Here is a 25,082-nt window from a genome sequence, read left to right on the forward strand (position 1 = left end):
GGGATTTACAAAAATTGGGCCCCTAAGCTATCCTTGTTTTGAGCCTTGCCAACATTATTATCATTATTATATCAGCATTTGCTCTAAAGAATTCCAAACTAGAAAGTCTACTTTCCAATGCTGAATTTCTGAGGGCAGTTTTAATTCTATTTAGAACACTGAGTGACCACTCTTCATTGGCATTTGATGGTAAAATACTCACAAAAATTCTCAGACCAGTGTCAAGATTTGAAGAGAGCAACTTTCTTACATGAAATAAGCAAGTAAAAGGACTTGACATGTTGTTTAATTTTGCTAGCATCACAATATTAAGGAATTTTAATAGTCTTTTCGTCACTTCTACCCCTTCAGCATTTTCTATGTGCAGCCCCCCTGGACTTGTGACCCCTAGGCTCTCGCGGGGAGGAGGAAATACAGAAAAGAAAGAAAGAAGAATGAAGAAGAGAAGGAAAGAAAGAAATCTTCTCTCTCTCTTTTTCTTTCGAAAGAGAGAGAGAGAGAGAGAGAGAGAGAGAGAAATTACCCCTTTTTTTGCAAAGAGAGAGAGAGAGAGATAAAAAAAAAAGAGCCTAGGATAGCCTATCAGCAAATCCCCCTCTGCTCCTCCCTCGTCCAAGATAGAATCCTGGTTGTTCCAATTCGTTAAAGTAACATCTAATATTTATAATTACCTCTTCCAGTGATTTATCATAGATTTATGTCCTTCTGATTACTATGCAGAAACTGCTTTCGGATGACAGTATTTGGGGCAAAAGTAGGCCCGTAGCCAGAATTTCATTTCTGGTGGGGGGCTCGTCCGTCATCAGCTACGTAACAATAATAGAAAACGACGTTTGTAAACCAATTAAACATTTGTAGAATTAGGGGGTGTCAGCCCACCGATTCCCCTTCCCTGGCTACGTGTCTGGGCAAAAACAAATTTATTATATGTTGTGTCTGCGGAGAGAGGGGAGGAGGAGAAATACGCCTAGCATTTCAAATGATTTCCAGCTTAGAACATGAACATTCCCCCCCCCCCCTTTTTGCTAGTTTAAACTTCTGAAATGCCGGAGACAAATCTTCCTTCACCATTACTATCAACTTGCGAATCCTTCACCATTACTATCAACTTGCGAATACACAATTTTGACAGATATCGAACTCCGTTAACCTTTTAGATAATGTGGTTTTGAATATCGACGAGCATAAGAATATGTTTAAAATTTTTATATACTGCAATTAAGCTTTGAAAACTCTTTCTGAGACATGAATAACGCTGATATTTTTATGTAATTCACCTTTAAAAACAAGGTCGAAAGGTGTTCGGAAGGAGAGTAGTTTAGCTTTATGAGCGCATGAGCAGACGACGCGAGCAGGTGTCTTGTTAAAAATAGGTTAAAAATTACTGCAGAGCATTTATTAAACTGTACGTATAGGAAGGAAATATTTCCGTGCTGGATTTTGAAATTCCTTCTCGCACTCACAGAAATATATTTCCTAAGCGTGACAATTCATTCTACAGAACGCTCTGCAAGGTGTATCCAAGCCCGGGTGCAGCCCGCAGTGTATGGGGGTTGCAAACAACGGGGCAATCCTGTAATATGGTAGCAGATAATTCTGCTGCAACTGTCAAAGATGAAAAAGACAGCAATATTCTCTGCTGCTCGGAGAGTTCCGAATTCCACATGGGACATGATTGTAAATCAGTGTTTGATGTTGTTCGTACTGGGTAAGTAAAATTCTTCAATTTTCGATGGACATTTTTCATTATTCATGTCTTGTACACACACGATTTCGAAATGTCAGCTGTGTTCATGTATGCTTTTGCTACTTCGTCACTACTATATGCATCGCTGGAAGTGGAAATTTTGGTAAAATTTTCAAAGCCGGGAAACTGATTTCTTCAAATTTACAGGAGAAAGTACTTACGTAATTTAGTTTCTGTAGACTTGTGATAGGTCGTACAAGTGTTCTCTCTCATCGGTTAAGTTATTTTACCGTTACTTCATGTTTGTATGTGGGTGCTAATGGAACCTAACCTAACAAGCCTAACCTATCCTCGTAGGCATACCTCGTCCCCATGATGGTTCGTGGGTCTATCGTGAATTTTTGGGACTACCCGTGGATGGTTTTTGGGGCTAACGTCAATGGTTTGTGGGGCTAGCCGTGGATGGTTTTTGGGGCTAATATGTCAACCATCCACGGGTAGCCCCACATTAGCCCCAAAAACCATTGACGATAGCCCCACGAACGAGGTATGCCTACGAGGTTAGGTTAGGTTCCATTAGCACTCGTTAATTACTCGACATCTCGAAAATAGAAATTATTTTCTTTTAAAAAAGTTAAATCTCTTGTTAAACAATCTTTCGCAATGCATAATAGGTAAGTACGAATGTCAACAATTACAAAATAAACAAGTTACAGACGTTTCCCGGCTTTGAAAATTTTACAGAAATTTTTTGAGTGGGGATATCTGTGTCCAAACGTTGTGACCAACTATAATGGGGCGTCGCTTTACATAAACTTTGATCATGTCAAAGACAGACTGTGTACCATACTTAATTATTCAGTTGTTTTAATAAGCTTTTCTTCATTGCAGGGAGCTAGTAGGTATTGAGTCTTTGGTAGAGAAGCTAGGAGTAGAATCACTGAGTGCCCGTGACCAATGGGGCTACACGCCAGCCCACTGGGCAGCCTTGGATGGGAATGTGGAGGTGATGCGGTACCTGGTCGAAAGGTCAGTTCCTGTAGATCTTCCATGTCTGGGAACACAGGGACCAAGACCTATTCACTGGGCATGTCGGAAGGGCCATGTAGCAGTTGTTCAAGTTCTGCTTCAAGTAAGTCACTTGTGTTTGTTTTGTTTTATATTGTGTGTATCAGATCTTATTTCTTGTTCAAGTTAAATGCTATCTTACTGCTTCTCATTTTTTTTTTCAATTGTGTTTATTTATCGTCAATTTCCTTACCCAACACAATCCTACAAGCAACATGTTAAAGAAGTTCAACATATTTAATTTAGGAGTGAATCTACAATACCGGACCCCCTCCCCGATTTTTGTAATATTTCGCATACTCACTAATTGAGGCCTCCTAATCATGAATATGAAGTTAAAATTTTGGGGGTCACGTGTAGAAATTGCAAAATAAACTAAATTCAGTGGTCCATGATCGGAAAAGAAACCCTGTAATTGTTTTAGAATGACATTAATATATTCCTGATATTAATACGACCCCAAATTTTAACTATGCTTGCCTAACCTAACCTTACTGTGAATTGTTCGTGGGGCTATCCTACCCGTTCATGGATCTACGACCCCAATGTTTGCCTAAGCTAACCTAACCTTACTGAGAATGGTTCGTGAGGCTATCCGAGAATGGTTTGTGGTCCAATTGCGATCACCGACCGACAAAAAATGTTATTTTCGTAGCACTATAATGGCAAACTTTCCTCACGGAAGACGCCATTTTCGTAACCTGCAATTGAACGCTTGCGAACGTCAATTGTTCATATCAACAAACATGGTGCCCATGCTTGTATACGGAGAATGATTGCGAAAATTGAGTACGTTATTTTACAACTTCTACATGTTAATGAACAATTTCTACAAATCACCCCCAGATGTTAACCTCAGATAATGCATCGTGACTACGTATTTCGTCAGTATAAGAAGTAGGATAGAAATTACGGAAGGGTCCAGTATTGTAAATTCTTACCTAAATTTATACCAATCTTCCATGTGGTTAACTTTTTTATATACATACTCCTGTTCTATATTATGCAAATTTGCTACATGACTATACTGTGTACAATTGATGATTGTCCTCACAGTTTTTCTTTTATATCCTAATTTTTTTTAGAGGTTGTGACATACTTATTTGTATTATTGCAATTCTTGTATCTTACATTACATAAAACAAAATGAGCATAGAACATTTCAATCTTTTATTTCTTCAATCTACAGATTCCAATGTTTTACAATGCCTTAAAGTTGTTTCAACACGGAACCCACAAATAAAGGAGATATTGAGCCCTGAAATTTGACCATTGTATGTACCTCACATCCTGGACCACTTTCATCCTTTTTTTAAAACAGTTGTAGTTATACATTCATGAAAATATGTGTCAATTCGAAAAATAATGTACAATTACTATCACCATGAAACGCAACACTCCTGACCTAACAAAAACGTCATTTCAATCACTTTTTTTAAAATTCTATCAATTTCGATTTTTTACGATTCCTCAACTTAGGCCTGAAATGTGGTCACCACAAGTCCAGCTCACTTTCACCACTTTCTGAAGGAAATTTCATTACACGTGCGCAGAAAAAGAAACAAAAACATTTACAAATTAAAAAAAAAAACGTAAAATTACTATCACCATCTAACCTGTCACTCCTAACCTAACAAGAACATAAATGTTATGCATATGAATACCTTGAAAATATGCAGTTCCCACTATGTATATTAACTAAACATATTAACATATTCCAACCTTGGTTGGGCATGTTTGTCAGTGTAGTGTGTGAGCTGTAAAAGAGTGGTTGTGTTTTCTCACTGGGCCAAAAATCCCACCCAAACTGAGTCGCTTTTGGGAGGAGTATGTTGTATAACTTTTCCAAGTGTGTGCGTTTTCTAGCTTGGCCGAAAATGCTGCCAAAACTGAGTCGCTTTTGGGAAGATTATGCTGTAGCCCTTTATGACACAAAGTTCAGTGTGTCAATGATCAGGAAGTAGTGTAAGAGCAAGGATTGTGACGTTAGTTTGACTTTATTCAAGAATGTGATCGGCAAGTATAAGGATTGCATGGCCCCATCGTTCGGTTCTCCAACATGGAGAACATGGCCGTGCACACAAGCCACCACCAGTATGCAGGTGCAAGGTGCGGTTAACAGTTTCCAAATACATATTTAGATGATTCGCCATCTGTCTTTGGGTCGGTGGATTCTCTTGCATGGCCATTCTGTGAAGTTTCGCCTGCATACTGGTGGTGGCTTGTGTGCACGGCCGTGTTCTCATCCCCTTTGTTGGAGAACCGAACGATGGGGCCATGCAATCCTTATACTTGCCGATCACATTCTTGAATAAAGTCAAACTAATGTCACAATCCTTGCTCTTACACTACTTCCTGATCATTGACACACTGAACTTTGTGTCATAAAGGGCTACAACATAATCTTCCCAAAAGCGACTCAGTTTTGGCAGCATTTTCGGCCAAGCTAGAAAACGCACACACTTGGAAAAGTTATACAACGTACTCCTTCCAAAAGCGACTCAGTTTGGGCAGGATTTTTGGCCCAGTGAGAAAACACAACCACTCTTTTACAGCTCACACACTACACTGACAAACATGCCCGACCAAGGTTGGGCGAGTTCATTCTGAGTGCAGGGGGAAGGAATCACATTTGGTCAAATATACACTGAACAGCCTCTATAATGCTTATATGCGAGCTAAAAACAATGACAAGCATTCATATGGAACACAATCTTCACAACCCACTCATAATTTTCAACTTTCTCTCGGTTGTACGCAGGGTCACCAGCACCACTAAATGAATAGGTATGGTGAATGACAATTTTACTTTTAGTACAGTATGTAACATTCTTATTCTTACACACGGATTTTCAAAGAAAATGCTTTAATATCTGAAAGGAAATAAACTCTTTTGAAATTGTTTCTTTACAATTCAATAACTAATATCATTAGGAACATAAAATCTTACCCAAATTCTGTATAACCAATGACAATAATAAATAAAATGAAACTGAAAGAGAAATATGCCATTTTTTGTACAACTTTTCTATTTGTACACTTAATAATATAAAAGAAAAAAGTATATTCAGAGCAAATTGACTGACAGTTCTGATACTTTGATGCATATCCTTTGGCTTTAATTACTGCTTGACACCTGTTCTTCATAGGATTAACCAGTATCTGACATGTTTCAGAGCTTATTTTATTCCACTCGGCTTGCACAACAGTTGTCAACTCTTGAGCCCATAAATGCTCAATGGGATTTAAGTCTGGACTTTGAGCTGGTGTTTGTAGTAGTTTGGGCACATTCCATATTAGCCAATTCATGTTAACTCTCACCTTATGCTTACTGTCATTGTCTTGTTGGAATCGGTAGATAGGCGGCATGTCCATTTTTTGGGCACTCTGCTTTACATTGTTCTTCAATATGTCCAAATAGACATATGCATCCATAATACCATCAATAAACTGGATGGTAGCAACTCCTTTGGACGACATACAGCCCAAAATCATTAATGACCCACCACCGTATTTAACTGTTGGAACTGTGTTAATGTGACCATTCTCTTTATTTGATTTTCTCCAGACCCTATTTATCCCATCTGACCCGTATATATTAATCTTGGACTCGTCTGATCATATGACACTATCCAAAAATTCCTGGTCCTTGTGGATGTGCTCTTTTGCGAATGAAAGTCTATTCCTGCGATTCTCCTTATTTACATACGGCCTCTTTTGTGATATTCTGCCATGATATCCATGCTTCCACAAGGCAGTCGGACAGTTTGGTTGGATATTATCTTGCCAGCAACATTTTCTACTAACGGTCATAACTGAGGAACACTTAGTCCGGGGTCTTCTCGCACTCTTTTTAAAATAAAGCGTTCATCACATTTATTCAACCGTCTCTCTTTTGGTTTTCTCGGCACATTCTGTGTTGAACCTTCCTCTCTAAATTTGTTTACTATGTATTGAACTGTGGAGTTTGATTTATTGACTGTTTGTACAATTTTTCTTAATGAATAACCTCTAAGGGACAAATTTATAATAACATCCTTCAGATCAGAACTAAGTTCCTTCACCTTGCCCATTTCGAACACGCTGATAGATAAACGATAAGCCTACAACAATACCTATGCCAGCATTCCGCTTGACGGGGAGCGTGCCTCCATGTTCAAACTTGTTACGAAGTTGCAAACTGCACGAAATCGCCCGAATAGGGGTGGTGCTGTATGCGAGGAAGATTGAAACTCTTGCCTGTACGAATAAAAATGTTGCATGAAACAGTGTGTTTTTCTCTTTTCACACAAATTATATGCTCTGTTTATACACTTTGAACATACATTTTTGTTGACATTTGTTGGTGAAACCTTCATTAACATTAATTTCCAGGTACATATGAAAATGATTATATTTACTAGTACATATGACATTTTTTCCTCGGAAATTCTATGTGTACGAATAACAATGTTACATACTGTATCTTGACACTTGGCAATACACATGTGTGTTCCTAATACTTGCTGCATTTTGTGTACATTTTCATTCACATACGCGTTTTGACAGCATATCTACCATTCTTTGGATTTGTGCTTCTGTGTAAATGAGGAGGTAGGGGATTTTTCTTGTTGTAAACTCACTTCATTCATTGTTAGATATTAGGATACATCATGTACTCCAGAAACTCAAAAATAATTGATTATGATTTGTAAGGACAATAATTATCATAAGTTATACTTTCAACCAAATATCACCTAGAAAATACTTTCTTTGAGTTAAACATGACAAAATTTCATTTTGTAGAGTCCATAGAACGATTTCCTAGACCAGTGGTTCTCAAACTGTGGTACGCATACTCCCAGGGGTACATGAAGGACTTGAAGGGGGTACCCGATCAGTTCAGATGAGAAATGTCGAGAATACCCACACAACATCATTTCTGCTGCATTTGTGTAGAGCAGGCTTCATGGTTTCACACTTCTTAGCTTTAACACTCAACAGGGAAACACTTATCTTTACGCTTATAATATTACACTTAACAAAGAATATAATGTTCTTAATTGAAAATATTGATAATGGACTAAATTTGGAGCTGAATCTCTGCTTGAAAGCTTCAATTGAACAGTCAGGCATCAAGAAACTGTGTCAGGCACATCCTTCTCACTAGAAACCCTGAGGATTTACAATAAAAACTCCAAAATTGTTTACAAACTTTTACTTTTTTTTCAATAACTCTGAAAAAATATGTGAAAAGTTAGTTTTTATATACATCTTAGCACACATGTATTACACATTTTTATTCTTATAATTAATCATAAAGATTGTAAATGTAGGAACACCCAATAAAATAATAACTTAGGATTCTAATGTTTATTTGTTAACCATCTTTCCACATACAGCCCGAATGCCATTTTGCTTTATTGCAGATACACGCCTCCAACATATCTAAAATGCCCCACCAATCTGACAGCCAAAGAAAATCCCCCAAAACCCACTATTCTGAGAAAACCTATGGGGATAGAGGTTTAGTTGTGACTAAAGGGTACAGTGAGATAAAAGTTGGAGAACCACTGTCCCAGACCATTCAAATCTTTTCAGTTCACTCGAACTTGCCCTGAGCTGGTGTGGTTATAAAACCCTCACCATTCTCACTTGCTCAGATAGTCCTGATTTTCATGTTAGAAATTTTATAAGTTTAGTTATGACATCTGCTGAGAGGTTGCAAGACTTCAGCCTCTAAATTTGGTTCCAATGCCTTCTCTTTCTTTCAAGTGGATGGCCTTAAGGCATTTATCGATTTCTGGGTCAAGCATAATACATTAAGTTATTAGTTATTCTTCATTCTTCATCTGTGCTTTTTAGATTCATTTGCAAGTTCAGTTTTTTTTTAATAATTGCTCTTTCGTGGTACTAATGAAGCAATAACGTAAGTTTATTTTTATGCAACTAATTAGCAATTGTGATGTGAAATTACAAACCTATTTGTGGAAAATTTAATCGCAGACCAACTTACCACAAACTCTCAGCAGTAAGGATATTATTTTTAAAGTTCATGTAATCTAATGTTGCATGATGAATTTGTTCATAAACTTGCTCAGAGTGAAATCTTTTGTGTATTCTTGGGTTTCGGATCACCATCACATCATCTTGTGATGACCAGACTGCACAGTTAGTTTGATATTTGTTGTTACTCTACAATTAATGTGCATATCCCAAAACAAATCAATCATGGTTCCTCCAAAATGTTGTAGTCAAGGAGTCCTGGGTTTGGATCTCACTTTAAGCTGTAGGTTCAGTCCCGATTAGTCTGTATGAGCATAAAACAAACTTTCAGAAACTTTCATGCACAATTAATCAAGGGGTCTCGGGTTCGATACCTGGTTGAGGCACAAGTGGTTCGGATCCCACTTTAAACTGTAGGTCCAGTCCCGATTAACCTTACTGTGCATAAAGTGGACTTAAAACACCAACTCAAACTCAAAACTTTCATGCACAAGATTAGGTCAATTCAGAACTTGTAGTAAGACTGATTTTCTTTCGCAGGCTGGTGTAGCAGTGAATGCAGCAGACTTCAAAGGCCTGACTCCACTTATGACAGCATGCATGTTTGGTCGAACAGCAACAGCAGCCTTTCTGTTGGGTATGGGAGCTCTCAATCATCTCACGGACATCAATGGGGACACTGCTCTGCACTGGGCTGCTTATAAAGGTAAGAAGAAAATAATATACCTTCCACATTGAGTTATATTTAATACCAAGGACAGTTCAAAAGTTTTGCACACTGTAAGATTAAATTGAAAGTTTTGTATTCCGGCCAGGACACAAGGGTGGATAATTTTTGTTATTTTTTTATTTAAATCTGATTTTTTTATATAAATCATTTATTTAAAAAATAACACATTTAAAATTGCTTGTATGGAATATGGCACCACCAATATAGATATATGTTTTTTTGGTATGATTTTACAATACCGGACACTTCCCCAATTTCGTTCATATTTCGCATAATCAATAATTTAGGGCTCCTAATCACGAATCTGCAGTTAAAATTTGGTGCTCATGTGTGGAACTTTCAAAATAACTTGTAGAAGGTTGTGATTTTAGAATACAAAAAGAAAGGCATAATTTTGTTAATAATTCTAATACTCACTAATGTTGGAGTCCTGGTGACATATCTGCAGTTAAGATTTGGTGGTTTCGTGTAGAAAATGTAAATTAACTTGTAGAAGTTGTAAAATAACATTGTGAATTACCATGATGATTCTCGAGACATAAACAACGATTGGAAATCATGTTTTCTCATATGAACAACTGACATTCGCAATTTGTTACGTTGTCGGTGTAGGGAGCATTCAGTTGTTCATGTGAGGAAGATGGCATCTTTGAAGGGAGGAATTAATGTCCATTTTTCGTAAGTTTTGTTTTGAAAAAGCCATTTGTTAGTCAGTTTCGGTTGGGTAAATGTTAATAATATTTCGCATACTCACTAATTTAGGACACTTGATCACGATTCTGTGGTTAAAATTTGTCGCTCAAGTGCTACGAAACTGACTTTTATATATATAGATATATATATGAAGGGCCAGGGGGAAAAACGATGAATGTTCATTCGAGACAATTTGCCAGGAAATGAAAAACAAAGTATTTCTTTCCATAAGAACGTTAATATATGCCAAAATAATAATGCGTTTTTCAGGCACTTCTCATCGTTTCCCAACCAAGGCCGTTCTCATTCTTATAGTACAGCTTCTGAACTATCAGATGGCGTTGCGATCTCAAAATGGGCGAAAAATCGACATTCATCGTTTTTCCCCCTGGCCCTTCATATATATGGTGCCTGGTCGCAATTAGCCTTAAAGCCCTCGAATGATGCACGGGTAGCCCCATGAACCATGCACGCGTAGCCCCACAAACCATTCACAGATAGCCCCACGAACCATGCACAGTAAGGTTAGGTTAGGCAAACATAGTTAAAATTTGGGATCGTATTAATGTCAGGAATATATATTTCATTCTTTAAGTATTCGAAACTCAAAATCTTGCGATAAATAATGAGGAATCGTGCATTGTTGGTTGCGATCACGGACCCCCTTATTTTGCAAGTTACACACGTGAGCGCCAAATTTTAACTGCAGATTCGTGATTAGGAGCCCTAAATTATTGAGTATGTGAAATATGAACGAAATTGGGGAAGTGTCCGGTATTGTAAAATCGTTCCGTTTTTTTTATAGACAGGCTTTTTCTGTTAAAGGGCCATGTACAATATTTGAACAGTTTGATTAAACCAAATAAAAAATATATACTAACATGAACCTACAATGGAAATGTTTGATGAGTGTGTTAATGAAACTATAATAATTTCAGTAACTTTTCTTTCAGTGAAAATAAAACATTCTGGTTGTTTTTCTTGTATGTACGCATTGCTTGCATGATAGAATTATTTTCCTGTAGTTTACGGTTATTACAAGCATAAGAAAACAGTTTTTTCTTTGTGACGTTTCAGGAGAACACACGCTCCTTTCATCAGACATTTATTTTCATTTTGACTAAAGATACAGTTATAACAATGGTTAGTAATTTTTAAACAAAAATAATCCGTTATATAATGGATGTTGTCAATGTTACATTGTTGTAATATAGCAACTTAACTGTGAAAAAAGCAGTCTATTTTATTTTTATTTTAGAATTTTTTAAATTATGAATCCCAAATATCATCAGGTAATTCAAATTCATCATTGTTTTCACAAAGTCTCTTGATGTTTTCTGTTACATTAAATTTTAAAGATGGTGGCTTACTCCATTTGTGAAAAAGAAAACTCCACACTGGATCTATGTTACCATTTTCATTATTTAATTTATTCCAGTGTTCTTCTGCAATGAACGAGGCTTCCCAGACATTCAACTCTGTGTTTGATGAAGAAAAAACTCATTGTCAAAAATTCAACCCTGCCGATTGCCTTTGGACTACCAAAAACTCACAAACCGGGAACTCCAATACGACCCATCATTGCAACTTTCACACATCCTGCATACAAACTATCCAAATATTTAGTTGAAAGACTTGCTATAATTAAACAACAAACACCATTCAGTGTTAAAAATGCATATGAAGTCAAAGAGAAACTAAAAAATATTGTTTGGAATAGTGAGTATCGTATTGCAAGTTTTGATGTTGAAAATTTATATCCTAGTGTCCCAATAGAAGGTGCCACAGATGCATTACACAGATGGCTTATTGAGATGAAGGTTAACCCAGTAGAATCATGGGAAATGGTTCGATGGTTTACTGTATGTGCAAATTACAATTATTTTATATTTGATGGCAAAATCTATCAGCAAAATAATGGTCTATCAATGGGAAACCCAGTATCCGGAATCATCTCCAGCATTTTCCTTCATTACATAGAATCTCCAATTGTTAATGCGATAGGTGCGGATATCAAACTCTACATCAGATATGTAGATGATGTGCTAATTATTGCTAAAAATGAGAACACCATCATGGACGTATTTAAATCGTTAAATGAATCACATCGTCGCATAAAATTCACTTGCGAACCCATGAATAACAATGTAATTTCTTTCCTTGATCTGCAAATTAAGACAACTGACTCAACAATTCAAACATCAGTCCATAGAAAAAAATTAGCGGGGGAAAAATACATCCATGCCAAATCAGAACATTCGCGTATAACAATGGATAACATATTTTTAAATTTTTTCCTGAGAGCACAAAGACTATGTTCTAATAATGAGGATATCAAAAATGAAGAAGAAAGGCTCTTTAATATAGCAAAAGAAAATGGCTTTCACACTAACAGAATAAACCAAATCAAAAAACAAGTTGCAAGAAAACTAAAGGAAAAGAGAAATACAGACAAAGATGAAAAATCTGTTGAAAAGAAATTTGTGTGCATTCCATTCCACAAGGGATTCTCACATAAAATTGCAAAAATTTTTAAAAGTTTTAATTTCAAAATTGTTTTTAAAGCACCAAGAAGTTTGGAATGTACATTTAATGAATTCAAAATGAGAAACTCGCTACCAGATGTGGAAACCACAGGAATATATAATATAAGTTGTTCATGTTCAAAAGATTATGTGGGACAAACAGCAAGGAAAATGGCAATAAGATGGCACGAACATGATTTGGACATTATAAATCTAAACCCAAGAACAGGTTTGTCAACTCATATCATCGAAGAGAAGCATTTGATTAAAAAGAGAAGGGTTCTAAAAAGATTAACGGGAAACACAGAGTTGAATGTCTGGGAAGCCTCGTTCATTGCAGAAGAACACTGGAATAAATTAAATAATGAAAATGGTAACATAGATCCAGTGTGGAGTTTTCTTTTTCACAAATGGAGTAAGCCACCATCTTTAAAATTTAATGTAACAGAAAACATCAAGAGACTTTGTGAAAACAATGATGAATTTGAATTACCTGATGATATTTGGGATTCATAATTTAAAAAATTCTAAAATAAAAATAAAATAGACTGCTTTTTTCACAGTTAAGTTGCTATATTACAACAATGTAACATTGACAACATCCATTATATAACGGATTATTTTTGTTTAAAAATTACTAACCATTGTTATAACTGTATCTTTAGTCAAAATGAAAATAAATGTCTGATGAAAGGAGCGTGTGTTCTCCTGAAACGTCACAAAGAAAAAACTGTTTTCTTATGCTTGTAATAACCGTAAACTACAGGAAAATAATTCTGGTTGTACTCTATAATTGTAACTTAAATATTTTTGTAGTCTTTGTAGCTGAATTTGGACATTTTTTTAAAATGATAATATGCAAATTATCAGCATGTTTATTTACAGTTTAGTGATCATCACAATATTTACGGTTTGACATGATTAGTATTTTGTATATTATTCTACAGAAAATGCTAGCTATTTTTGCCTATAAAGATTATTGAATTTTAAATAAAGATAAATTTAAGTGTGTTTACAGTTTACATATTACATTTCCTTTCGTCAGAGCACCACATCAGTACCAAGAACATATTTAGGGGTGGCAGGGGGTCTAGACCCCCCTGAAAGATTTATCAAGTACTGAAATTAAATAATGAAAAATATATTCGTTTAGCCGTTGTTGTATAATTTCCTCTGAACTTATTGGAAGACAAGGATTATATTAGGATCATACGGCTTTGAGGGACAGGAAGGACGTATTTAGGAGGGGTCCAGGGGTCCAAACCCCCCGAAAGACTTACCAAGTACTAAAATTAAGTAATGAAAATATTAACATTTGTTGCATAATCGATGGTTATTAATTTCCTCTGAACTTTTTTTTTTAATCAGACACTTAGTTTTCTCCAACTACATGTATTTTTAATTTAATTGAAACTAAGTAGCGTCACGCACTGGAGATAGATTTGAATATTTTTGATAATCTATTTATTGATTTCCATTTGGCATCATTTTTGATATTTGATAAATATTCAATTATTCATCTATTTGACATTAATTTCATTGCCAGAGCACTTGCTTCAATGTAAATTATTCCGATCTTAACTAAAGGTAAGCTACGTAATGAATGTGCGCTGTTATATCTATATTTTTATAGTTAGTCTTTTTACCTAATCGTGTGATAATAATATAATACTCCCTCTGTCCCATAATTATTGTCCGGTACACTTTTGTTTGTTGTCACAAGATACTTGTCCGATATTCAAGCTGTGACACTTGTGTATACAGAAGAAGAAAATGAAACACGGGAATGAGTCATACAACGTTATTACTCGAGGATCAGTACAAATTGGCCGATCAAGTATCCAAAAGAACATAAATAAAACGTTACCATTTTGACATACCGGACTATAATTATGGGACAGAGGGAGTATCAATTTATGTTTTGTAATTTGTATTAATTTGATTTAATATAATTGTTTTAATTTAAACATTATTATTATGATTCCTGAGACACTTGTCCCCCCCCCCCCCCTTTGCCCCGAAACATATTTCTAGATACGTGTCTGATCTGTACATATAATGTGTGTCCTTTCTTAGGGCCTAATAACACCATTTAATGATTACAAGATTAATGTGCTTTCACCAAAAGTGATTCTGATATCTACAGAATCCTTATGTACATTATTCTATAAATTATTTTGTTAAAGTGATTTAAATCAGTGATTTTTTTTTAAAAAAATATCACCTGATTAAATTAATCTACCTTCCAGGACACCTTACTTCATTGTTGAGCTGTGATTATCCAAGTCACCTCATCAGAAGCTTCTTCAATTGTTCCGCAATGTTTCCCACAGAATGGTTACTTCACTTTAGAGCACAAATCAAAATCTGGTGGGCTCATATCAGGACTGTAAGGAGAGTGGAGAAGTATTTCCCATCTGTATTTGCGTACAATTTGTCGTATTGTATCGGCAACATGTGGTTTTGCATTGTCGTGCAAAATGAGGATGCCAACTATGAGCACATCAGATTAATCTTCGGGTGCAAAACATATTGTAGTAACTCCGGTATGCATGAGCCTGTTACAGACATTCCCTGTGGTACTCTATTTGTTGGCATGACTCCACTTTTGTCATTAGCAATGATTGTAATCAGTTTCAGCTTCAATTGTGTTGGTGGCAAAAAAAATTTTGACAAGGAAACTCTGGATGTTCTGACTCAAAATCTCATATTCACGTTTCATCTTTGAGAACAATCTTGTTCAGAAGCTGCTCTCCTTCTGTTTGGTAGTGCTGAAGCAGTTCTTCTGCAATTCTCTTGAGATTTGCTTTCTGCTCTTCAGATAGATGATGAGGAACCCATATGACAGTGACTTACCTTTTTCAGTAATTATTCTGTAAACTGAAGTGACGGACATGTGCAATTTTCTTGCAAAATTTCACTAACAATAACCGTGAATGTGTCGTTTAAAACTCAGTCTTTCCGTATTAAATATAAACTTGTTGTGCATGTATTGTACAAATTAATCACATTAGCAAATATGCATAGGCTGCAGTCTGATTTTTTTCCCAACTTTTTACATTGCAGGCCACCCCGAGTTGATAAAGCTGTTGATGTATTCCGGAGTTGATTTGCAAAAGCCAGATAACTTTGGTTCAACACCTCTTCACCTTGCCTGCTTATCTGGAAATGTGACGTGTGTAAGGATTTTATGTGAGAAGGTTTGTTGTTGAATACTACCTGTTATATGCAATCATATGAAGGTATTGGTGTGTATTAATAATTGCAATGTTTATGTGAGTGAAAACCACGTTAAGGCTGTGCTTGTCATTTGGCCTGCACCAGAACTTTTTTAAAATTACTCTTCTTTTTGAAATCCCAAATTATGAAGGATTACACCTGTTTAGAATTCATTCTAGAACATTGTAGTTTCACCATCCTTCGTTGCTGAGTGGTTATCACAGCACTCTGCGATTCAAGGGTCCTAGGTTTGAATCCCGGCATGGTGTTCTTTGTGAGTGTCCCTTCATCAATTTCATCATATCATCACTCATCCCAAAAGTGGCATAAAAGTGAAAGTAAATGAACGAAAGCAATCAAAATATCGTGGTTTTGCTATTGTCTAGATATCTGTGAAAGAAGTTAGGCTTACATTACCATGAAACTCTTATGCCCGTTTGCACCAACGTCGATTTACTCGTGAGTAAGAGTAAGCTCAGAGTTAACCCACGAATCAGCTGATTTTCAGTTGCACCAACAGAATTGCCTGGTAAGCTGGAGGTAAAAGGAGGGTCAACTTTATCATCCGAGATCGGCAAGTAAAGGCAGAGTAAACCCATGTGCAGCAAAGTAATGGCTGCCACCCGCAACCGGTAAGATGTCACTTCAAAATTTCAAAATTAAGTAAATTTAAAATGGGAAGTAAAAAACTCAAACTGTGTATGTGAGAAGAGAAATATATTGTATGTTATTAAATATATACTTTGGCAGATGTTTACAGAGCTTGTAAAATTGAACATGCAATACAAACATAAATATCCAGACCTGCTTAATATGGTCAGGAGTAGTTAGAAACAAAAATACACATTTTGAAGCAAATTCACCAAGTTTTATTGGAAGCTATTACAACTCAGTGTAAAACTCTACATGAGCTCCCTTTATTGCACAGAGAATGTTCAGCTCGTATTCAGTCTCCCTCTGTAGCATCTGCGGGGTTACAGGAGCAAGAGCATTCCGAATACGATCTTTTGGCCAGAATACACCATGTCTTTGATGTTCCCCCAAAGAAAGAAGTTGAGAGGGGTAACATCGGTCTTCTGCAGAATGTCAATGGCAAATGAATGTCTTTTCAGCTTTGGCTTGTCATCTGGCTTAATTTCGTGCAACAACTGTGCCTTGTATGCGTGCAAATGTAACATTTTGTGCACAACTTCGTGAACAGTGGACCTTCGAATTCCTATCTTCCTGCTTGCCTCTGGTATTGACTTCAGTATGGTATGGGTGGTTTTCCTGTACTGACGCCATTTTTGTTTGAGCGACACTATCGCCACCACCCCAAGTTGTACATGTATGAAAATTTACTGAACCAAACTCACAAATGTACTATTGCTTTTGAAATGCTACCCAGCGTCGAATAACATGGGTACCTGGGGGAAACCCTGAGGGGTAAAGGCGGTCAGGGGCGTGATGCTGATCACATCACCCCCACTCACGACCGGATCAAGAAAGTGTGGGGCGTTACCCCCACACCCCCTATACGCCTTCATGGCATGGTGCTATGCACAGGGGAACACTTTACCTTTACCTTTTTTGTTAAGAAAAAGCTTGGTTTGTTAAAATGTAATAACTACTTAAAAACTGACTGTTACAATCTGGACACACTGTATAGTTCTCGTAGTGTATTTAAAAGAACCCTCATATGGATTGTTTTAAGTCACTTGGCCAACTTATTTTGTCTATTAATTCATTGTGATTGCACATGTTGTGTAAATATTTGTTGTAGAAAACATTGTTACTGTGTCATGAGACTGTAGTTCCGTGGGCTTAATTTACCTTGACCTGTATGGTTTGACTAAAGTTACCTTTCACATTGATATATGAATGGAATGGTTTGCCTTTATTATGTTTGTTAACCTGAACCCTTTCTTGAAAGTCTTATCAATAGGCTACCAAAAGTAAATAATCACAATATACTTGTTTATCATAGTTGTAAAATGAAAGGTTATATATATCTGCTGGACTTATATGAAGGCAAGTATTAGATTGGGATCTAATTGCATTGACAGTACCTAAGATTTATGCACATATTAATCACAAACTTTACTTTTCGGGAACTGGACATAACACGCTTTTATCCCAACTTGTTAAATTTCCAAGCATGCTAATAATAAATCATATCATGCAGGTCCATTTTTATATAAATGAACAATTTAATCAGTTTTCATCTCGACAAACTCCAACATTGACAATGAATCCATAAAACAATTGAACATCGCCATACGAAACTATTATGGCATCAAACAGCAAACACAGTTCATGTGAAGACCTGATTTTTCAGAATATAGAGTTTCCATCGTGTTGTTCAAACTCAAACACTTGTTGTGGAAACAGGACCATCAGAACCTTATGACCTCGTGCACCCTACCCTGGTTGCCCAAGGCACCACAGTCAGTGTGCATGAGGCCTAAGGATAATATCATGGAAGTTGGGTCACATATTTCAATTTTTAACCAACTTTATCTGTATTTTTCAGAGTAAAATAGAGTTGGAACCGAGGGATAAAAATGAGAAAACACCGTTGATGCTGGCAAAGAGTCATCGCCACCATGACATTGTGCAGGTGCTTATTCGGGAGCAGAAGCGTAGAGCTCGATGGGTGCCTCCTATTTCGGAAATTTGGTAAATATTTCCTGTGTGTTGGTGTTGGCCATTTTTAGTACAATGTTTTATAACTTTTTTTAGAAACACAATGATTATATTTTTTGTTTTGTTTCAAGGGATTACATGCTTTCTCATTCAGATCTTCATTACAAAATGAGAAAATTAGGTGTAAAAAAGGAATTGTGTGATTTGAAATGTAGCATATATAGAAAGCTATTTTGGAGGCCGTTGACCCACTGTACCCCTCGATAATTATGTTCGATTTTCTTTAATCTACAGATTTGGATGTTTTATGTAATATAAAATTGTTTCCAGCATGTGGAAGCTGCAAATGGCAGAGATATTTGATCCCAAGGTATGGCTTGTGTAAGTAAAAAACCTGCCATCTCAGAGTACTTTCACCACTTTTTATTAGTGAAAACCGGTTGTATGTACACTCAAATAGTGAAAAAACACATGCAAAAGCTAACACCATGAAACTTAGCACTTCTAACTTAACAAAAACATCGAAAATTGCTATCAGCGCCAAACCAAATAGTCCTAACCTAACGATGTGAAATTATAAACACCAATAAATCTAACACTCCTAACATCAATTTCACTTCTATTTTGGTTTCATAAGTTTTCCGTCCTTCATGTTTGATTTACTTTATTTTATAACATTTATGAAATGGTAGGAAACATGGTCTGCTGCTGTTGTAGAATGTCATGTTCAGTGCTATATTCACTTGCGTGAAGCATTCGGACTGGTCTGCTTCACGCTAAGGTAATACTTTTCTTACAATAACAAAATATCCACGAACTAAAAACTGAAAATGTTCATAAACAACATCATAAAACATATCAAAATATTTTTCTTTCTCGAGAGGGTACAGTGTCAAGAGTACAGATATTTTGTGCTTGTAATGCAAAATTTGAACAGTGGCATCTGAAATGGAAGTTTCTGAATGTTACATTTTCCCTTAATATACATTCAGTTTTCATGGTCCCAGTACAGAAAAATGTTATAAAATTTGTCTCAGATTTCATATTTTCCTGCATTTTAAGTTTTCATCTTGTAAAATCAAGGTTCCACTGTATATTTTATAAAAGCAGTGTACTTCATAGACTGGCTCACACTTGTACACATTCATCCAATTATGCACATCTACATGCGTAAATGATTGAAAAGTCATTCTAATCCTCCAAATTGCCAACATTGCCTCCTGAACAGACTGACCTAGCTATGGGTTCAAGGACACGTTGTGACGTCTTGCTCAATTTCGATGTTTTTTGGAACAATCCGTCACAACCCATTATTTATTTTGGAAGTACGTGCTTTTTTTCCCTGGCTATCTCCCTGTAAAATAAATAAATAACACACCCTCCACAAAAGAAAATACTTACAATATATATATATATATATATATATATATATATATATATATATATATATATATATATATATATATATATATATATATATATATATATATATATATATATATATATATATTAAGTTTCTCAACCACGGGTGGCTGCGGTGCTGTAGGGAGAAAACCAAAAGGATCTGACAAATCAAAATGGGCACAAGTCAAAACTACTAATCCCAGTTTTACTTTTTTTTGGTATTAAATAGTGCGTCGCTCCAAGATCTTTCATATACCGCCAGCTGGTCCGGAGTTTTATAGCGGGCTCGTCTAGTCCCCACTCCCGACGAACTGACGTGTATATGAGCAACCAAAAATACAACTCCCCTTTTTTGTGACCCTTTGCCAAAAAAAAATATATATATATAATAAATCTGCTACGCAAGAATTATACTGGAAGAGGTGAAGTTATCTTAAACAGCGCCCAGCGCTTTGCGTAATTACATGAATAGTAAGGTTACAGATTTTCTCAAAATACTTTTTATTTTTGCTTAACAAGTGCAGAGTATTTGATTTGTTACAACTGTTTTAACAATGTGTTCTCATTTAAATAAGTAGTTTCTTACCAGAAAAAACAGTTACAAATTACCCCCCCTTCTTGACAGATTTTCACAAAAACATTTTTTTTTTTTACAATGACGATCCACGTCTTAGATTCATTTTTACTTTGGTTTCCCACTATCTCTTGCATCACTTATCCTACCAAAACTAAGTCCATGATCATTCCCTTCTTTTGACTACATATATACTTTGGAGGAATTAGACACCGGCGATAGGAAATTATTATCAAAAAAAAAAAAATGAAGTTACGATCTTTTTCCAAAAATGTTTAAGTAAAAAAAAAGGAAGATGAAAGATTAAAAAAAAAATGTCTATTAAGGTAACGCGATAAAACTAAACCATTCTTGTAATAATACTTAACTCCATATCCGCAAGGTTTCCACGTTCTAGTCAAGGCTCACAGGTGTACCGGAAGATAAGAGCTGAGTCACGCCACTTTAACTCAGCCAGTTATCACGCCGTGGAACACCGTTGCTGGAGTTGATGTTATCGGAATCGGCCCGGGCAGAACACTGGTTCGCCCAACAAGGAAAACGTCTACCCCGAGAAGCTCGGTAGGTGGCAGTCTCGTCGGCCCCCATGCGAGTCTCTTTAAAAACAAACGAAGTTTCTCCGCGAACTGACAATCTCACGCATCGGTCTAATTCCTCTATACAGGGTGGGCCGAAGAATGTGGCGAAACGGGATATACAAGTCCCGATTCACCACAACGTAGAGAATACTTTCATTTTACATCACTTTTCTGTATAATATTTCTTGGAATGTTGGGGATGATGGTTCTTTATTAGCATGCAATGCTAATTCAACATTATCCATTGTCCAGTCCTTGTACATTCTAATATTATGTTTCGAGAGAGCTCCTCATCTCTCTTCTTCAGCTAAACAATTTGCGGATCTAAACTACAACAGAACCTGTGCAATAATCAAAGACAGAGTGGAGTAGTTATTTAGGTTCGATTCCCACCATCAACTAAGGTAAATTTTGCATAGTTTCTTTGTATAAGAATTTGTCTGTCTTGGCCATGGGGTCATTCCATGCCAAACCATCCAATGGTTGTTGCATGACCATTTTAGAAAAAAATCATTTTTAGTACATATGTTTGTACATGTTTCTAGATATCAAAACCAATGTTCAAAAAAAATTATTGTCTTTAGCCATTTTTTCCAACATGGCACATGGCTTCTTTTGCTCATGTAGCAGTATACAGAAACCTTAGTATCTAAAAAACCATTAAAGCTAGAGACCTGAAACAAAATTCATTTTGTAGCTAATGAAGTGTACTTCCTATGATATTCAGGTATGTTTTGCTTTAAATTGCATCGTAAGTACGAAAATTATGGTGGAAAATGGGGTAACAATAGTTAAAAAATTGCATTTTGAAGCCTGATTTTTTAAATGAAGGTGTTTAGTCTAAGGCTTGATTTTTTTTCCATGTGTAGACCTACCTGCAGGGTGTCTGTAAATAAAATATCAGTGCTTAGAAATACACCCCTTTTTTACAGCATGGGCTCAAACATGGCCGTTCATTGAATTTTGACAGTTTTCGGGGTTAAATATCTCAGATGGGTCCCCTTTAAAAATTCTGAAATTTGGCACATTGGAAGCCCTTCATGAACCTAACTCACAGTAAAAATCTCAACTTTTAGATTCAACTCGTTTTGGTCAATATGAGGTAACATATGTCACCTAATTTCTGACGTTGCAAAGTAAGGTTACATCCCATACTTAAAATAATGAAGTCTTTTCTTTTTCTTTTTTAAATTTGGGATAAATAAAGCCTCAGAAAATATAGTAACATAAGGTTTTAATACTTGACTTACCAGAATTAAAATTACAAGGTATGACAATTGAAAATCTGCGAAATTTCTGTTGTCATAGCAATGGTATACCTGGCAATATACAACGTGCTGTCTATACTTTTCCCATGCAGTTAGTATTGGAAACGGACCACAAGGGATACCTTTTGTTCTTAGTGACAGGGTTTTTAAACGAAAATGGTTATATGTATCTTACACCATTGTAAGAATTAGATTCAGAAGAATACGTACATAAAATACAGGTTGCTTACAGGCGACAAGTTCAATAAAAAATAGAAGAACAAAAGCAGGCAATTTCCATGAAAGTGACCGGCAACTTACGATTTCTTCGGTTTCCGCTACACCGGCTTGTTGACGGGTAAATGAACGTAAGTCGCATGGTTTTTTGTCTGTGGTCAGATAAGTCTTATTGCTATGCGTATGATTACAATCATTGTGCACATTAGGCATATTTCATGCCTTTGCACTAATGGGTATTCAAAAACTACAATGCATTTTCTCGATCGGAAGAATACATATGTGTAGTACATAGTCATAGACGTTGAAAGAAATTCTTGTATGGGTAGTAAAGCCATTGACATATTTTAATAGTAGTAGCTAGTAGTAATATTGGGAGTGTCTAAAGTGATTTCAGTCAATAGCCGGAATAGCAACCACAAATGAATAGGGACGAGTACTTCTACTACTAATATCAACAACAATAATAAATGCATATGAAGATAACAATGTTATATTTTTTTTATTATTATTATTATTATTTATTGGTTGATTTGGTGTTTTAAGTCCAGTTTATGCACAGTAAGGCTAATCGGGACTGGACGTACAGTTTAAATTGTAATCCAAACCACTATGTACCTCCACAGTAATAATATAACTATTATTATTGCATCCAAAGTAAATGTGTAAACTCAAGGTGTATCACGTCTGTTATTTAAGGAAATTAGGTTCGCATTTACATCTTAAACAAATGGCACTTTCCAAAATATATTATGTTCTTGAATTTCCAGAAATTCTGAATAATCGTAACTCGTAAATAAGCGATTTCTAACCGAAAATATTTTACTCTCATTTATAGATTATGAGGAATTAAGACAAATAAAATCACGTTGAAACAATTACGTTATTTTATCACAGGAACACAACACAACTGACAACAATGACAAACTGACAGCAATACGAAAGAAATCTCTCCCCTAGAAGCTTATCTTCCCGCTTCTTGGAAATTCACCCCTTTTCCGAGTTATGCATATTGCTGTGTGCATTAAGGACTATTGCACGAAAGATTGAACATGTGATAAATGCAGTGGCATAAATAACACCCCCGTTGTGCAGGGGGGGGGGCGCACGAGCTTCGGGGCGCACTAAGAATGATAAACTAAGAAAGACCGACAGCTCACTTTCGGCGTTAAAATATATTTTCAACCGAACATATTATATTTTATGCCCCTAACTGCAAACAGAAAATGTTAATCACAAGTAGAAAGTGGATTACCAGATTAGAAAAACAAAACTTCATTAGCTGAATGGTTTACAACAGGCAAAAGAACACCCTGGTAACGCTAATTTTCACCCTACTTACAATTTTTACCAAACGGAAAAAAGAGAAGTTAAAAAAAAATCTTCCTTGACGAAATTATTTTCCAAGCTAAAATTCATCAAAAATTACTTGAGAAGCACAATGTCAGGGTGACAGCGATCAAGCTCGAAAACTAGCAAACAAGAATTTGCTTCCATGAAAAAATGCAGAGGACTGCTAATGATCATTTGACAATATCGTAATTTTTGTAATAACAGTCTGTTTTCATATACAGGGTGACTGGTAATTAGATGTATTCCCTGAAAGGGGTTAAAGTAGAGACAATTTGCAATAAATTTGACCATATGATACCCCGTCCAAAAATTAGTAGTTTTCGAGATAATCGAATTTCTATTGTTTTTTTAAAAAATGACAATTTTCCACATAAAGAGATGAATTGAGAAAAAATTGCTCATTGTATTGAACTTATTTCAACGTTTTCTGATGACTGCCCAGCTCGATCCCCCGATCGATTTGATGCCTTGCGACTTTTACATTTGGAGCCACATGACAAGACACCGGTAAACTCGCAAGAAGAGCTCAGGGAGAGGATCTCAACAGCTGGTCAACACATCAAGGACAGCATCACATCACGAGTTAAGAGACCAAATGTCCGTAAAAACCTGCGTGCCTGCATTCGTAACGGAGGTGCCCACTTTGAGCAAGATGTATAATGTTCTTTAATTGTATTGTTCATTGATTCCATTCACATGAAGATGAATGAAGTATTATTTCTTGTACACAAATGTGAATGTTAGCAACATTTGTAACTTGTTGGATAGCAGATGACACAAGGAAGTAATTAAAGTAATTTGTATGCTTCGTGTCATACCATTTTTGTTATTAATATGTTGCCAAGTAAACTAAGAGTGCATTTTTTACCATCACTTGTAAGTTTAGACCCACCCGTTACTTACATGTGATGGTTATTTGGGGAAAACTTTTTTTTTCAACGAACCACTTATTTGTTAGCTATCAGAAAATGCTTAAATAAGTTCCATATAATGAACAGTTTTTTCTCAATTCATCTTTTTATGTGGAAAATTGTCATTTTTTAAAAAAACAATAGAAATTCGATTATCTCGAAAACTACTAATTTTCAGACGGGGTATCATATGGTCAAATTTATTGCAAATTGCCTCTACTTTAACCCCTTTCAGGGAATACATCT

The 25,082-nt window shown here is 35.9% G+C and overlaps 1 protein-coding gene across 1 annotated transcript in view; it reads left to right on the forward strand.

Annotated features, from left to right (window-relative positions):
• The first annotated feature begins 1,167 nt into the window (after window positions 1-1,167).
• The window catches only part of Patsas (palmitoyltransferase Patsas), a 47,256-nt gene continuing 23,341 nt past the window's right edge, over window positions 1,168-25,082 (forward strand). The window contains exons 1-5 of the mRNA XM_083125061.1: window positions 1,168-1,708; window positions 2,579-2,819; window positions 9,281-9,446; window positions 15,755-15,888; window positions 18,420-18,565. Coding sequence (XP_082981187.1) covers window positions 1,581-1,708; window positions 2,579-2,819; window positions 9,281-9,446; window positions 15,755-15,888; window positions 18,420-18,565 — 815 coding nt within the window. The 5' untranslated portion in view covers window positions 1,168-1,580. The remainder of the gene's footprint in view (window positions 1,709-2,578; window positions 2,820-9,280; window positions 9,447-15,754; window positions 15,889-18,419; window positions 18,566-25,082) is intronic.

The sequence above is a fragment of the Lepisma saccharinum genome, chromosome 7 (assembly GCF_977018435.1).
Source record: "Lepisma saccharinum chromosome 7, izLepSacc3.1, whole genome shotgun sequence".
Lineage (NCBI taxonomy): Eukaryota > Metazoa > Arthropoda > Insecta > Zygentoma > Lepismatidae > Lepisma > Lepisma saccharinum.